This window comes from Andrena cerasifolii, chromosome 14 (genome assembly GCF_050908995.1).
Source record: "Andrena cerasifolii isolate SP2316 chromosome 14, iyAndCera1_principal, whole genome shotgun sequence".
In the NCBI taxonomy this organism is placed as follows: domain Eukaryota; kingdom Metazoa; phylum Arthropoda; class Insecta; order Hymenoptera; family Andrenidae; genus Andrena; species Andrena cerasifolii.
The window spans coordinates 3,163,487-3,181,336 of NC_135131.1; the positions used below are offsets into that span (position 1 = coordinate 3,163,487).

The window sequence follows — 17,850 nt, forward strand, 5'->3', positions numbered from 1 at the left end:
GTATTGCAGCGTAAAAGTTTATAATTGTTTAATAACCTTCGTATTTATTTTACTTTCGCGTGCATCGCGTAAATGAAAACGTCACTCACATTTATCAAAAATATTTTATTTCGGCGAAATTTTACACGTGGGATTATTTCGGACTCCGCTGGAAATTCAATATTATGCTTGAAATTTATGAGAAAATACTTGAACAAAAGTCTATGGGTAGGCACTGTTTGCAATTGCCAATAGTAAAAAAAGGACCGATGTATCGTGTTATTCACTGTAATGCAAGAATGGCCGGGATATTACATATTTTCTACACTAAAACGAACAAAGCAAATTGCACGCGAACAGGATAATTGGCATTTAAAGAGAGAAACAGGAAATCTGACAAAAAGTTATAAAAAAAGGGTATCCTACATTATTAACATGGATTCGATAAATGTTTCAACAGAAGGGGCAATTTTATTATTTTGAAAAACAGATTGCGTACGTGTCCATGTCACTTGAGCAACCACTTCAATTTCCCTCGATTATGTATACTAGAAAATAAATAAACGAGAGCCTCGCTTATTAACTGTCCCTTTCACAAACAATCTGAAAATACTTGAGGTTCACTCGAGACCCCAGAAGTCCTCCGTTAGCGAGCAGAAACCATTTGCCTTCTGTAATACATTGCAGTTGGCATTATTAGTTTAGAAAGCATATACGAAGGGCACGTAGCAATAGACGGAACACTTGGTTGACTTCAGGAACCCTATCTCGACGTACCAGAGGGATCAACGTACGAGCTGAGCTCCTGCTACAACGTCACCATCGACTGCCGTGCCGGCGATATGGTGACGAGAATCCAAACTAGCAAGCTGTTCTATGGGAAAGTTTACGTGAAAGGGGCGCCGAACTCGTGCGTGCAGGACGTGAAGGGTGCCTTGGAGTTCGAGCTACGAATGGCCTACGACGATTTGGAGTGCAACATCAGACAGCAGGGTCTGGGTCGTTACCTGAACGACGTTGTCATCCAACACCACGACACCATCGTAACCAGCTCGGACCTCGGCCTGGCTGTCACCTGTCAATACGATCTAACAAACAAAACGGTGTCGAACGAGGTGGACCTAGGCGTGCACGGTGACATAACGCCAGCCCTGTCCGAAGAAGTGATCGTCGACTCCCCGAACGTTGCCATGAAGATCACCGATCGTAGCGGAAACGAAGGCATCCCGTCCGCCGAAGTCGGTGATCCGTTGGCCCTCAAGTTTGAGATCCTCGACCCGAACAGCCCGTACGAGATCTTCGTGCGAGAGCTGGTGGCCATGGACGGCGTCGACTCCAGCGAGATAGTCCTGATCGACTCGGATGGCTGCCCCACCGATCATATCATCATGGGCCCGCTCTACAAGTCGGCTACCACTGGCAAGGTGAGTTACAGTTTACGATCCACTATTTACAATCCCCACTGGGCAGCGTGAATGCCAAACTCATACGTGTACAGTTGAGTTTTCGTGTGTTTTCTAAGTAGACTGTGCAGCGACACGAATCCTTTTATTACCGCGGGAATCTGTATTAGAAAACGTCCCTCGACTTCGATCGGAATGCATCTTGCGTGTTTAAATCGGCGCCGATTTAGAAGAAATTTATGTCCTGAAAAATGGCACCTACTCGAAGTCGAGTATGTGATGTTTGACAAGAGTTTTCAGCTTCTTTTTTTAATAAAAAAACAGAACATGACGTTAATAAAAAATCGTCTCGGCAAGTAGTGGATTATAGTCCTAAGAATATTCGCGCGAAATTTTATTCAAATCGCTCCAGTAATCCATGAAGTAGTTTTGGTGCCATGAATATCAGGAGGCCTTAGGAGAAGGGGCTGCTATGGCACCATTTCTTAACATATCAAATTTATTTCTGAAGAGAATACAGCTTAATCTATGCACAACGATATATATATCCTGATTTTTAAATATGACGTTTCTTTATACGAACAAAAAATCATAAAAGTGACTCTATTTTCCGACCTGTCAAGGGTAAGTGAGCCCTTAAAATCTCGGCAGACGAAACACGATTCTCGTTGTTAAATACCCTGTAAATTTTTGGAAGTCAACGCAAATCTCCGAATATGGATTGCACGTTTTTCGGTGCTCTGGTGCACTGCGCGTAGACCCCTTACAAGCCGGACGCGGATATAGGGGGCCACAGCTGTCACAGCACGGACTATTTGTTACCAACGTTCGCCCCTAGACGGCTGCAATGCCTCCTACGCGAGCGTCTCGATGTTAATGATGCAAAGAAGGGTAAAGACCGTTTCTAATTCGGTAAACACAGCGTAATCGTGATCGTCGCTGCTAATACAGGTGACTGACACCTATTACGTTGATACGTGGTCGGCAATCATTATGGGAACGTGCGTGACGTTGTTTTACATTCATGCGCGCGGGTGGAAGAAAGGGAAAGAGCGTGAGGAGAAGCCGCGAGTCAAGCGGTCTTCTTGCTAATCAATCACTCGGACAGATTTTTCGACGGGAAGCAATTTTCTCACATCGTAATAGGTCGCGTCCCTGATGCACCGCCGTCTTAGCGATGACGCACCATGATGCATTGACGGAGAGTCGCGTTCCCTCCGACAGTTGGTCATTATCTGCGAGTCACGTGCAGTTTGTTGTCGATTCGTAATCAGGGAAATAATGATATTATTTTTCCTTCCACTACGAAGTTAATTTAATATAAATTTTATCGGAAAAAAATTCAAAATTAGGAGATGTACAGTAAATACTAACTACATTCAATAAAAGATGCTTAATTGTTTAATTATTTTTAGCTTTTGCGTCTGAAATAGGTAGGTAGCTATTGTAAGCATTACTTAAAGAATTTCTGGTCTGTGCATGGCAAGCACTTTCTACTTACTCGGTGAAGCAAGAAAGTATGCATTACTTTCTACAGTTATATAATAAAATTATAGTACAATAATTACTGATCGTAACAGACACACGGTACAATTGTTAATTATATCGATTTATTTGCAACACAATTTCATTCCTTTCAGAAAATTCCTTCTAAACTTTGAGGAAGACAATTCTTCGACCTACGTTGACTAAGTAATTTTTATCCTGTTTAGTCAGTATTAATAGTCCTGAAGTCTTTTTTGTGGCAATACTTTTATCCGAGAGTACAGAGCTACCAAAAAATTTGTAAGCAGTTGATTCGAGGCAGGATTTTGTTGTGTTACAAACGGAGGTGCACGGGCGACTTTAATATGGCCGCAGCGTAAATAAAATTCCCTCGGGCTACCTCGATCCATGAGTTCTGGTTACAGTTTAATGTAATATCACTTACAAGGTACCACAGAGACCCTTTCATTTTGATCTCTGCTTGTGGCGAAGAAGAAAATAGGAAGCGCCTAAGCATGGAAATCAAAGTACCACAGAGAGTTATAATTCGATTATTTCTCAGCCTTTATCTTCTTAGTGCCCGCCTAGTTCTCAAACGTTCCTTTGAAGAGCAAGCTAATTGAATGTAACACGTGTCTTTGTAAAATCAACAAACAATACTCGCGTCAACCTAGCTTTATGAAAACGTATCCATTACCTATGCATTCATCGGAAACATGATTCGTGTCATTTATCGAATTCTTTCTCAAGCAACAGAACCGCCTTTGAGCTGCAATTTCCGCGGCTAAATTACACCGCAGTAGTACAAAGCACGCGCGGCGCGCCATTTGAAGGGAATTAAAATATCAATACACAGACTACCACCTGGCGTATACAAGTTACGGTCAATGAACGAAAACGAATAAATCATCGTTCCGCGCTGTCCATCGGATGAAACATGACGACGATTCGTTTTACTCATCAAGATTCACCGGCGAACGATGACACACGACTTGCCCGCCACTATGCGCGAGATCAATCGGCTGGTAATGATTCCATCTCTTCCGCGTGTGCCACACAAGAAAGCGTGAAATTAATTTCAAGCTATCGTCAACACTTGATGTCCAAAACAGCTCAGCTGAAGATCAAATGCTTTGATTAAATTTAACCCCTCGTGGTCACACGCTGTGTATCCCGCCCCAAGAGCAATTTGCGAGTTCAAATCGCGCCTTTATGACTTCCGAAGGGGATTTATCACGGAAAAATGAATAAATAAAAATATCGCAAATATACAAATACCGCACCAAAATTTACATCTCTGGAAAAAAAGACTATTAGAGCATGATTATACAATTATCACTGAAAAGTTAAAAGATTACAAAATACGAGAATAGTAGGTAACTGCGAAGTGACGCTGGGGTGCAGCGAACCCCCACGTGACAAATTAGTGATTGTAAGAAGGTGTGACCACAGAGGTTTAATCAAGCATTCTATCGATTCCAAGTGTCCCATCCTCGACCCATGTATGTTCTCCAAAATGGACTTCTAGCGCGCTAGATCTGCCGGGATGATAAGTACCCGATCATCATTTCTGAAAGCAGCGACTACGTACAGCGCGCACGCTACGATGTGACTGATGTTACCTAGTCCAGGCCTTTCCTGGAAGCCCGACTCTACGACTAATTACACGCCCCCGCATCATCAGGCCAGGCTAGGCTCGAAGTCCTGAGAACTCGTCCGGCACTTTCGAAGTTCAACGTCCGTGGCACGCCGCGCGGCGTTGATACGCTTCATCTGTCGACGAGTAAAACAAACGGATCGTTACGATAGTGGCGGACAGGGACGAGAGAATCCCGGCGGGTGAGATGGTAGGGGGACAACAAGAGGCATACCGCCTCGTTAACTCGTCGTTCCACATCATTTGCTCGTTGGGAGCGCGGCGGCGTCGGCGCGGGGCAATATCGCTTTATTAGAAAGTAATAACAGTCCGGGCGGCTGAAGAAAAGGGCAAATTTATACCCGGTTAATCCAGGAAAGACGCGACTCGCCGAGATATATCGCCGGGCCGCGTGCACCCTGACACCCCGCCACGCGAGAAAACCCGATCCGTCCGTGTCGATCCCCCCGCGGATCACGCGAGCCAACCCCATTTCCTCCCGGGGACTCGTCCGAGTAACGAGGCCCTGGATCTACGAACGGCCGCCTTGTACGTGCCCCGCTCGTACACAGGAAATTACAATTCGTGGAACAAGCGACTAGTCAGAAGAAGCACCGCGAGCAACGAGACAGCGCCGCGCGGACGACCGCCGTTCATGCACGCGGAGCGTACTCGCCGGCCGAGAGGCGGGAGTGATAGAACGTCTGTCGGATACACTCGATGCGTGTTATCGATGATCATTTGCCCGTGACGAACGACGCCGCTGTTGCGTCATTAATGACGCCGTAATAAATGTTAGCAGCGTAGCCTCCCCAAACAGACAGACACCATCCTGCAACCCAGATAGCCCGGAACAACCCGGGCAGCCGTGGATATAGTTCCCTTTCTACCGAGAAACCGTTGGTCGCGTTAAGTGCTGCTTTTTATCGCGCCTTATTGTATCAGCCGTGCAAAGAAGCACACACTTATCGCGTACGAGGCATTAACGAGGCTTCCTCGGACTATAAACCTGCTGGCTTCTTTATGCTCCGCTCGACGCTGCAAAGTTACTCGTTAACAATTTCCGCTGCATTCGGGGGCGCCGGCCTGGACGGTGGAAAGAAGATAATTAATGAACAGAACAGCCGAGTGTGCGGGGGGGGGAACGGCGGAATTAGGACTTGAGAATTGGCTCGACACGAACGCTGAAACGTGGAAACAATAAATCAGGAGGTAGCACGCAAAAGGCGCACGGTCAAACGGATAAGACGAATGAATTACTCGCTGGCAAGATAATGGAGCGGGAGGAAAGAATTGACAAATAGGAGGCAGAGCGAGCAAAACCGTCCTGACAGCTGTTTGTGGAAGTCGCGAATTGCTGGCGGTGAATTCCACCCTGGCCAGACGTCGGAATACGATCTTGGCCTCGTGAACCTGTTGAATCGAAGAAAAAACACGCACGCCGGAGAAAAACAGTCCTTTTATGAAAATTACTCTGCCCATTTCTCGCTTGCATCCCCTGACGAGTGCGTGGCGGCGCAAACGTGCCAATGAGGTCCTGCCTATTACGATTGATCGTTATAACGTCACCGAAAGCGGAGAGTTCAGTTAAAGGTTAAAAAATAGACAGCAGTATGAAGATTCCGGTAAAGGGATTAACGCGCGTTTGGTGTTGACTGTGTGCAGAGCGAGGAATAATATATCAGGAGGCTCCTTCAATTTGTGGCCATTCTGTAAACGCTGTGTGCGTCAACCGCCTTTCTCATTTGCCACTGCCAGGAATTTTATTAGCCCTGGATAGTGGATGGGAAGAAAAACGACCACCGAACATTCGGCTGGGCCTGAAAGGGCTGGCAAAGGGATCCGTCTCGTCTAACCAGGAATTTGCCAAAAGTCAGGTTTTCCGGTATGTCTGTCACGTAGCCAAGCCGCGGCGCGGGGTTCTTCCCATTTCACAACCGGTTTGAATGAAATTGGAAACATTTCTCAGCCACCTCACACGCGCCTGTATGCAGAAGCTGGTGTGTGCGCGCGTGTACAGGATGTTTCATGACACATGGGACCCATTCTGGGGGTATATTAAAGAACTGCATGCGAATGCATTCACATTTCAGCCATCTTTTTATCCATACGATTATTCACTCATTTATCCTCGCGAGAAGTATGTAGGAGAGGAAGACTCCCTCATAAATGTTTTCGTTTGCAAGCATTGTGGTACTACGTCCAGGGGACGGCAACTCGGGACGTCGTTAAAATAGGTACACATTCTTTACTTTTAAAAGAGGCACAGAAACTTAACCCTGCCTAGTCACACGGGGTGTATTGCACCCCAGGCAATTTTTTTCTTTGCCAATATTTCTAAAAAAAATTAGGCTTTTAATATAAAATTTTTTATATTAAGGTATTAAAATTTAAAAATTGAATGAATTTTAATTTAAAAAAACGCTTTTTCCACAACTATTTTTAACTACAAATTTCATCATATCAAAATTCACATTGAAATAAAATTAATTTTTCCCATTTTATATGATTAGTACAGTCTATTGGAATACATTATTGTTATTAACTCAAATTCGCAAAAAAAATGTTAGATTCAAAAATACGAAAATGGTAACTCAAAAAGGTTTTCTCTAAAAAAAACTACCATATATCGTCTCCTGTGCAGGCGGTAATGGTATGGAGACTCTTTAACGAGTTAAGCTCTGAGCACGCATATCACTTCCGTGACGATTCATTGCCGAGAGTGTGAATGGTCTCATCGCTACTCCGGTCCTCTCTCATCATACGTTCCTCTCGGTCGCTGACACTGAAACAAGGGGACCATTGACGGCGCCGAGCCGTCATGGAACTGACATTTGTGCCGGGACCTTTAATCCCAGCGAAATCACGAAGCTCAGAACCCCGGGCACAGCGCAACAGCCCCGCCGGTCTCGTATCGCGCGATGTCTGCCACCATTCGCGCGGGTTCATCGTCGCCGCCGCGCCAAACGTAATCGTCGCCGATGTCACGTACCCCGGCGTTTCTCTATTCCGAGTCGAAAGGGAACGCAGGAGCAGCCCGCACCGCATGCCGCGGACACGACAGGCGTTTCTTTTCCCGCGTTTTGCCGATCCTGCCCCCTCCTGCGCGGCTACCTCGCCGGCTTCTCAGCGCTCGCCTGACGTGGAGTTAATAAAGTTCCGCTCGTTCCGCCAGACGCGTCCGCCAAAGAAACAGCTAAATGAAGCTGTACGCGGAATGAAGCATATTTTAATGTCTTAGTCCCCCTCCCCGCCGCCGCCGCGCCCCCCAGGCCCCTGCCCAGCCCGATAATGTACGTGCTCGGTGTGTAAATACGATGAACTTGGTAATGCGCCGTGGAAACCAGTTTCCGAGGACGTACGCGCGCGCACCGCTTAAAGCGCGCGCCGTGTCTGGAGCCCATCGTGAATCGGGACACGTTTCCCGGTTCAATGAAGAAGTGTCAAAAGAACCGCCGACGAAGAGGGTTCAGGGTGGGGGGGGGTAGGGGGTGGGGGGCGAGTCGAATTGATTTTCTATCGGGTCGCGCTGTTGGAGGCGGAGTAATGATAGACAAAACGCGGTTACGCGGAAAGGGATCGTGTCCTGCGCGGGGCTGTCGGTGGATGCTGCGATCGAGGCGCTTAGGCGATAGAGAACGCAGGCACTAGATGCTGGTCGCTGATAGGCCATTATTCGCGGCTGGCTAAGAGATGATTAACACTCCGTAAATGGAAGGAGGAATGAAATTTGGACTCAGAGCCGATGGCAAGTCAGCTGAAAAGGGATAGGGGATTCCTGGCGATCGTTTAGATTACGAGGGATGCGCGTGTAGTTTAATGGCACCTGTGATAGTCGAGCTACTGGCCATCTCATAATCCCGCGTAATTGCTGTTACACGGGCATATCCGATGAAGGGCAAAAAGCTGACGCGCGGCCGCTTCGGGGGGCAAGAAGCAGCGCGCGCTCAGTGATGCTCGCTGATCTGCGTTGCCTTCGTGCGCCTCAGCCGGAGTGGAGGCTAGGCGGAAGTAACGCGTGAATGGTTATTATTTGCCCTAATTGAGTGGTTTATAGATTCAATACTCGGAGTTCCGAGTAAGTACCCCGTTCTATAGAAATACTTTCGCCACAGTATCTTCGGCGATTGTAAACAAGATCGACGTAATGGACGCGCGAAGATCGATCTCCAAGTGGCTAATGCATCATCACGTTTTTGAAGATGGAAGATAGGTGAAACTTATTTACACAGTTCCTCCGCTTCTTCGATGCTCTTCTAACGGGAAATAGGTTCTTCAGTGTCGGTTAAATTGTTAAATTAACGGGATGCTAATTTAGAATAGTGGCTCGCGTGGATGTCGCCGCGAATTAGGACCAGGCCGAGTAAAAAATCTCCAATCTCCTGTTCCCCTCGCGCGACAACCGCGCCGAGTTGCTGATTACATTTCTTGTTGTCCCGCCGCGTCCGACTCGATGAAAAGGCAGGAAAAATGTGATACCTCAGAACCCCATGAAATACAAATTTTACCCTCTTAACATCCGCGCTTGATGGTACTTTAATTTGCTTCTTGCGCTGCCGGGAATTCATGGAAATTGTGTGACGTTGTGCTGCATTCAGCCGCGGAAGCATTTATCTGTATAATAAAGGAAAAGAGGGAAAGAAGTAAACACGGAGAGCGGCTTACGACGATAGCCAGGTTGTCTCTGGCAACGGTAAACTTCGTCGACAAAAGAACGCAACAATCTCAAAGTTGTTAGATTCCAAGGAAGTTGTTCTGCACAATCGCTGGCGTTTTTCCTCGTCGACGCGAACGTATTATCTTAATGGCGGCTAACGGCGTGAAATAATTCCCCATGTGACTTGCAAATCATCCGGGGGCATAGGATTATTGCTTAGTTTCATCGTTCTGCCGGCCCTCGTAATGAATTTTCGATATATATATAGCGCAGGCACCTCCGCTCCGAAGAACGTGAAATATACTGCAAAAACCACTGCGCCATTTGGCGAACTAAGGGGATGATATATTTGATTGTACAAACTTCCTCTATCTAGCTTTCGTTTCAAAGATTCTGAGATAAGCGCTATGCTGAACCTCATACTTCTCTTCGGCGCTAGTGAACGGCATCATAATTCTTGTTACTTGTGATACAGAGCTGACTTATTGCCACTCTCGAGATCAAAGATACCTATTTCATATATCCCAATCTCTCAATAAAATTTCGAGTTGTGATTGGAAGACAGCTTCTTGTATTTCCATAGTAATTAATATACTACATAAATGTAGAGGCATTAGTATGAACGCCATTTTCAAATGGGGGTTAAGCATTCCGTTCCAAATTTATTCACAAACCAACGTACCTACCAAAAGTCCGAACCCTCAGGTAGAGCTACCTCTATTTCAAAATGTACACTATGCAGTCTCAGTATTGATTCTCAACAAAAGGTGTAATCTAGGGCCCTTATTTATACGTGTCGAAATTATTTTGTATTTCTTTGCTTTCACCACCCAGATAGGTGCCATTTCATAAAAAATAGTCCCTGAAGAAGATTATTGCAATCGGACAACAGGAAAGGGTCTCGACCAGGCTTTAAAGTTCAGAATTCGTCAATGGTTTGAATTTGAAGAATTTCTCAAAAATGGTAAGGCCTATCGAAACTTTGTTAAAAAAATATTAAAAGAGCATTCAATTTTCTACAATTACTGTCTATACGATTTTTTCGTGCTTCCAACCGTTTTTTAGATAATCACGTTTGAATATAGGGAGGCCAGCACTACGCGCGTACAGACAATGCGTCACGCAGTACAGGTGGGACGCGCGAATTGCTGACCTCTCTATATTCAAACGCTATTACCTAAAAAACGGTTGGAAGCACAAAAATATTATATATACAGTAATTGTAGGAAATTGTATGCTCTTTTAATATTATTTCAACAAAATTTCGATAGGGCTTACCATTTTTGAGAAAATCATCAAATTCAAACCATTGATGAATTCTAAACTTTAAGGCGTGGTCGGCACCCTTTCCTGTTGTCCGATTGCAATAATCTTTTTCAGGGACTAGGGTAGATGTCCCATTTACTGTCAGTGCCCTTATTACTGCCACTTTATTTATCTCACTCAAAAAAAAAGTAACGTATAAAGAATGTACTGTAATAATAAAAAGAACAGTCCCAATTTTATGATAAATTCTTTTTTACACTATTCTTCATACGTTGCGTGTTTATTAAGTAAAGTAAATGAAGTGGCAGTAATAGGGACGCTGGCAGTAATTGGGACATTTGCCCTATTTTTTTATAAAATGGAACCATATTCGGGGGTGAGAGCAAACGAAATCGCAGGCTGAAAATAGGGGCCACCCTAGTGTACACTGCAAGTTATTTACTTGCCAACATACAGTAACCCCGATAAAGACACGTATCGCTCACAGCACGTCAATTAAACACACCCGTGCCGTGGTATCTTATTTACCATCACGTTCACAAGCATCCCTCTTTTCTGTTTCAGATCCTACTGTCCCACTTCGACGCCTTCAAATTCCCGAGCTCCGAGGTGGTGCAGTTCCGCGCGCTGGTCACCCCCTGCATGCCCACTTGCGAGCCAGTACAGTGCGATCAAGAAGAGGCGACTGGCGAGCTACGGTCCGTGATCTCCTTCGGCAGGCGTCGCCGTCGCCGCTCGACCGGCTCCTCCTCCCAGAGCCGCGAGGATCTCCTCCTGGTGCAGTCCATTCAGATCACGGACAAATTCGGATTCGAGCACGATAGCAAGGCATCGAACGCCAGCTCGGCGACCAGGGACACCGTGTTCGTCGAGAGCGAGGACATATCGTCCACGATGGGCGTGTGCATCAACTTAGGCGAGGCGATCGTCGCCGGCACCGTCTTCCTCGTCGCCCAGATCGCCATCATCGCCGCGTGGACCTTCACTTGGCAGAGACGCCGACAGATGCTGAAGCATCAAGAAGCCCTCTCGGTCTCGGTTTCCGTTCCCGGGATGCACTCCGTCCCGGGTCGCACCGACAGCCTCTGTAAGTTGTACGACGCCGGATATTCAGCGCGCCGTTTTTGAATAGCCTTCGTTTCCTGTCACCCCGCCCTCCCCCTCGATCTCCTCTCCCCTCGCTGGCAACGTTGCAAACACCCAGCCGATCTTCGCGAATAACCGTGGATAATCCCTTGCTTCGATTCAACTCTCTTCCATTGGCATCCCTCGTGATCCTTCCTTATTTTTTCCCTTCTCATGTACCGATGCACTTCGTGCCTTGCAATGCTCGGTGATGTCGACCGTCGCACGCGGATCGGATATTTCGGCGGCGACGATCTGCGGGGGATGCAACACGCCGGAGGGGAAACGATCAATAACATTGGCTTTTTGGCGCAGCCGTCTGTTGCCTTCTAATCGGGAATCGTGCAAACTTCGTAGGGCGTTCTATGAGTCTCAGTTCGATATAATGTAGGACAGATAGAGCAATTTTGAAGATATCGAACTGCGAGGTACTTCTGGATGGAAATTGCCCGTCTCGTCCGTCACACGCGCTCTCTTCTTTACCTTTTAAGAATCACCCGTGTACGTGCTGGTCTCTCTCTCTCTCTCTCTCTGCTGCCGGGAACGATGATCCCTCGAAACTGAAGCAACCCGTAATTACACCCATGGCGTCGCTCTCACTTCCGTTTCGTAGCTTTAAAAGTCACGCGCCGCATCATCCGGGAGTGAGAAAAAAAACGAGCTCTCAATCAAACTCGCGGTTTCAATTATCGAATTACCAGAATGGGCATGCCGGCTTCCTCGCGATCGCGTCGGTTTCTTCCCAAGGCCTGCTAAACGACGACGCCGTCAATCGTCTCGCGTTTCTTGCTCTCATTTGTGCCCCGTGGCAACCTCTAATTAACATGGCGCTGGATGTTAGCGACCATGGAAGCGCGTGTACGCATCAAGTCCCCGGCGATAATTAGCTGGCGGGATAGGTGTTCTCGGGAGATCGACGGAAACTTGCGCGCATCGATCGCGGAAACGGTTCGTTCAGTTGCCCGCGAGCTTTTTGCCCGCGGTCTCTGTCCGGGTCGTGTCAAATTAAAATCGGACAATTCTGAAAAGTCGGACGAATAATCGTAGGGGAAACTAATTACACCGTGGCGGCTAGAAGCAATTAAGGGATAAAAGGGGCAGGCCCGATCGATTATCTTTCAGCCCCGTCATCTGTCATTCATAATAGCGCATAATCTTCCTCCTTTCTTGCGACGTTTCCTTCCACATCCCCGTTCACCTTCTTTCCTCCACCCTTCACTCCCCTCCCCCTTGGTTTTTCCTGTCCGGGCGTACGCGAAACGAGACAGGACAAAGCGAAACAAGCCGAAGCGGGACGAGGCGGGGCGTGGTTCTGAAGGCGATGGAGGTCGACGTGTACTTGCTACGTAGGATAGGGCACTGGCACGGACTCTAATTAGCATTGGGAATCGAGCATGATTATGCAGATACTCCAAGTAGGATATCAACAGGAGGAATAGCGGACGGGTGGGTGGGAAGGGTCAGGGAGACAGACTGGTTGAAACGGAACGACTGGAAACAGTAGGAGACAGCGGTAGAAACCAGCAAACAGGAGGCAGGGGCCGAGGGGAGCGGGGGGATTTCGCGCGAAGGGGTTGGTGGAAGGTTAATTGCCTCTTGTGGCGTCTCGGGGTTAAGCTAAGCTCCGTAGGGTTGGACGAGAATTCGGGAGCGAGAAGGGTCCGGAAACGAGACAGCGATATGGCGTCGGATCGCATCAAGGATAGCTATCTGGAGCGTACTGGGACCACGTAACCTCGATCCCCATCCGACTTAACCTTAGCCACGTCCCGACCATCCGTGTTGGTCAGGTTAATTTACATCGCGACACGTGAGCTTATCAATTTGGACCGACGTGCTCTGAGCTCGGCCGAAGGCTAGGAATGATCCTTCCAACCAACGACAGCCAGCCTTTGAGACGGCATCGGTGAAGCAACCTTTCACCCCGTTCACCCGGAAACGCGCAAAATTGCCGATCCCGGGATGGTGAGTTTCGCTTGACCTCTGCGGATACATCAATCCACAGATAGCCGTGCTCAGTTATTTCCCTTGTTCTGCTAGAATAGTTGAAACATCCGCTAAAGTAGTTGCGCAAGGAAACTGTGCAAGCGTTCCGCGCGGAGCATCCCGGGCGTTACCAGAATTCAAAAGTTCCCGCGAGGGGGAGGATGCGGGAGGCTGCCATTGCGGCCAGAAACGAACGTTCGCGTTAGAGAAGTTATTCTGACGTTTTCCGTGCCGCGGACCCGGCACGAATCCGAGCTTAAATACACCGGCTGCCCCCGGTGGAAGTTATAACGGGGAGTCGATCTTAACTTCGGGGGCATAGATCCGACGTGCAAACATCGCGGAACAATGCGCGCTGCGCAGAGACAGTACGTTCGAACGGGTTACGTTTCACGGCGGATTGCTGTTTAACATAACAAGTCTTACGGTCGAACTTACCGGGGCCGGGTGATTCGGAGTTCGGCGCGGCTCGGATTTTCCACGGCGCGGCGCGGCACCGCGGCTGAGCAACGGGGGCGGATGAAATCCGTGCCGGGGGGACTCGCGGAGACGGCTGGCGGAGGGTGCGCGATACGTTGGATAAATTTAAGTCGGTTAACCGTGTTGCCTCGGGACGTTATCGATTTCGCCGGCACAAGGGCTCCGCGAAGGATCGGGTTAATTGGGAAACTTGAAGATTTGAATACGCTCGCCAAGATAAACAGACAGAACGGAAGGACAAGCGAAGGGGACAGATGAAGACGGCGCGAGGTGCGAGCCTCCCCGATCATCGCGGGACGTTTGCATTTCAATTAACCGAACTTCGGATCACCCGGCTCCGACCGACATTCGTCTATCATTGGCAAACACGCCGCGAGTCTACCCACCATCCCCCCGTCCTGGCTTCTTGTTCTGCTCCGCGCGCATAAACGTCAGCACTCGTAAATTCGCGCGCGCGCGCCGTAATTTTCGCCGTACACCGAGGCCACGTGGAATGACAGGCCGAAGCGGGATTGTTTCCGCGACAAACTTCTCCGGGGACAATGCTCTTGTCCTGCCGGCCGCAAAGCGCAACCCGAAAAAATGTCACCTGCGCCCGGCCGATATATTGTGTCCGGGCGTCGACGCGCGCTTTAATTATTGGTTCTAATTGCCGTGGAAATTGCTGGGCTTTCTACCGTTTCGCGTGACTCGCGCGCACGGCTGAACGGAATTTCGTTTTCGAATTGAACAGCAATTGATTGAAAGCGCAGGCTGCGGCTGTGCCGAGGCCCTCCGGAGCACGCCGCGCGCGCTGCGCGTCGCGGACCGACGCCACCCCGGCCCGCCTCGCTGCTACGATCTTCTATATAAATATCAGCAGCACGTGTACACATAATACGACGATAAGATGCCAACGAAGGTGCCTGCGCGTATGAATAAGCGGCGCTACTTAACGATTATATCTTACACTTACGAATATGCTAAGGATTTTTCGCTAACGCTGACGTAGTATATCCAATTTGCTTGTGGTGAGAGGGTAGAGCCAATTTTCTTTTTTTTTTTTTTTTAATAAACGTTCGAACGCCGAGCGTACGAGCGACGGGATCCACGAGCCGCGGTCGCGCGTGCCCGCATGCGCGACTCGCCGCCGCCGACATTTTGTCGACGCGATCCTGCCGCGTGTACCGAGCGTATGAGATGGCGCATGCAGAATTTCGTTCCCCTTCGCCGTGCCGCAAGGCTACGTTCCCAATGCGAACGGCCCTTCAGACGCGCGCGGGGAGGTGGTCCGAGATTTTCTCGCGCCATCTTGTAAAGGAAGCAGCATTTCAAGTAGCACTAGAATAGGACACACACGAGCACTTTTCATCGACTTGACCGGACTGAGGTGCCGCGAGCCGCGCGGCCGGGCGTTCGGCCCAAGTCAATGGAAACTGCGTTGTTTCTTCGTCGATAAGGTCACTTATGAAGTAACTGCCCCACTATTAACGCGTATACGATGGAAGTAAAGCCGAGCAAGCATACATGTATCGTCATTTAATTACGTAATTAAGAATTAAGTTAACTCGGCCCTGCGATGCGAGGATGGAGCAGTAGCCGCTTCTGAAATGGTAATATTAGGCTCGAGGACGATCGCTCTCACGATTGCGCGCCGAGAGACCATCTTTATGCTACTTCGACCCGCCTGGTTCTCGGCGCTCTCGCGCGCAAGAAGTTTGCTTTCCCTCCCTTTCCTTCTGCCGTTCCCTTTCGTCGTCCTTCATAATGAGCCCCGTATATACTCGTGCCCTCGCTTTTCTTTATCGTGGATGTTCACGAGTGTGCCGAGACGTCGGTGCTTGTCCTCGAGCCTGAGGTGCGCGCCTACTCCGTCGTAAGCTTGAGACGTTCGAGTCTGTTCTGTACCTTGACAAGCGTACGTAGGTATTTCTGCAGCTTTTTCCCTCCCGTTCCTTTCCCCTCGCTTCTCTCTCTCTCCCTCTCGAGAGAATTTTTTTTTTACCTTGGCCCGTTGTTCTCCCTGCTCCCCTAACCAACCAAACGGTCCTGATTCGCCGTTACGCAAGTCACGTACAGAGCTTACCCGACGATCGAGCGTTTTTACATAACACGCGCACCAACCATAACGGCTTATTTATTTTTTACGTTTAACCTGTGCCGCCCTTCAAGAATACTCTCTTACATTGCCACGCTTATCACTCCTTTTTTCATCCCTCGTATTTTTTTTTTTTTTTTCGACTTACCTAACCCCCGCCCTCCCCACGTCTGGCGCACAGCCTACCGTTTTAATGACGTCCCCTTAATTTGGACGCAGTGCAGCGTGTGTGCGCGCACACACGTGTCCCAGCGCGCGCGCGTGTGTGTGTTGTGCGAGGAAAACAGATAACGCCGCGACGAGTAGGTGATTAAACGAATTAATTGTACCAGCAGGGAGTTCGATGCGTGCGCATGTTTAATTAATTTCTCATTAATCCCTTTCTTCTTCTTTTTTTTTTTTTTACCAGTATCGAGACATCAACTTTGCTGAAAAGTCGTATATGTCAGTACCGTAATACACACGTTGTACATAGCATATATGGTACAGAGAAAATAAACTCATTTTATAATGAACAGATTTGTTGAATATTTATAACCACCTATCCGATAAAGAACGAGAAGTGGAGGAGGAACTGTGTTAAGGGGGTATTTTCGTTCGATGGAGCACGCTTATTACGCTCGTGGAGAACGTAACCAGGTGTAGCAGGTATCAGCGCAAAGAAACCAGCAGATAATAATAGTAATAATAATTCTTTAACAAGGAAATAAAAAATAAATACAGATAAGAAAATAAAGGGGAGGAATGTACTGTGCCCCGATGGGAAGAAGTCGGTCGAGAAACTCTACGGTCCGAATATCAGGTCCGAATAGTGTATCCCTATTGGCCGGCGCGACAACGTCGACGAATACAAAGTAAGCAAACGGGACACGGGCGGCGGGAGCCAATGCGACCGAAGAACCCCTATTGCTTCTGTGACGTTTCAACCGTCTTCTCTCCATCGGGCCACAGTAGTAGAGTTAACAATTATATAGTGTATGTAAAAGTAGAAGTAGAGTGTAAAAGCCGAGGTGCAACTGCTTATTCTGAAGAATGGAACACGTGGAATTAGAATCCAAATCACTTGTACGTATTTAAATTACAAACTCATCAGTATCACTTTAAATAAAACAGTATATCACTATTGCCTAAGCACGATGATTAAAAGTGACACATTCAGAAAATTAAGAAATTCTGTCTGCAAATTTGTAGTTTGATAATGAAGAAATCCATCCTGAAAACAGAAGTAGGGAAGCAAAGAGACGTTATTAATAACCCTCCATTTATGCAAACGAGCGTCACTGTGTCAATAACTGTTCTTCGAATGGAACTTTCCTGGCTTAATGTCTCAACTCGAAGCAAACGGCTGAAAGCCGGTAGTGAGTTCGTACGTAGGCGATGACCAGGTCAATCGTAAGTCCTGCTGGTAGCTTAAGTAGGTTTCCTGGTACGATGTTGGCTGCAGGGGAGCTACACACCTTTCCAAGTCACGAGAAACGCTACATCGAGGACAAGCAGTCATACGGACGCTGAAACGAATCGTGTATACCTCGCAACGACAGTTTGATTCACGTGCGTATCAATCAATTAATTATTATGCTAAATGTAATCGTGCATCGCATGTGAACATGCCGAACCATCCGGCAAGACGAGGTACAAGCTCTATCAATTCGAACATGCGGCCCTAGGTGATGCGTTGTATCAGCTTATTCGAACTGCATATAAGTGCGAGCTTGGGTAATTAAATTCTCACACTGAGTCCATCGCATGCGCACAA

The 17,850-nt window shown here is 47.9% G+C and overlaps 2 protein-coding genes across 12 annotated transcripts in view; one reads left to right on the forward strand and one right to left on the reverse strand.

The window, feature by feature from the left end:
• The window catches only part of Neo (ZP and PAN domain-containing protein neyo), a 293,377-nt gene extending 276,620 nt beyond the window's left edge, over positions 1-16,757 (forward strand). For all 4 annotated transcript variants that reach the window (XM_076826273.1, XM_076826275.1, XM_076826274.1 and 1 more), the window contains 2 exons: positions 738-1,403; positions 10,991-16,757. In XM_076826273.1, the coding sequence (XP_076682388.1) occupies positions 738-1,403; positions 10,991-11,554 (1,230 nt within the window). In that variant the 3' untranslated portion in view covers positions 11,555-16,757. The remainder of the gene's footprint in view (positions 1-737; positions 1,404-10,990) is intronic.
• Atg16 (Autophagy-related 16) overlaps positions 1-17,850 on the reverse strand; it is a 679,282-nt gene that overhangs the window by 354,669 nt on the left and 306,763 nt on the right. Inside the window, exon 9 of one of the 8 annotated variants that reach the window (XM_076826320.1) lies at positions 3,318-3,344. The exons of the other annotated variants lie outside the window; for them this stretch is intronic. Within the exon in view, the coding sequence (XP_076682435.1) occupies positions 3,333-3,344 (12 nt within the window). The 3' untranslated portion in view covers positions 3,318-3,332. Of the gene's footprint in view, positions 1-3,317; positions 3,345-17,850 lie in introns of those variants that run through there. 8 annotated transcript variants of the gene reach the window in all.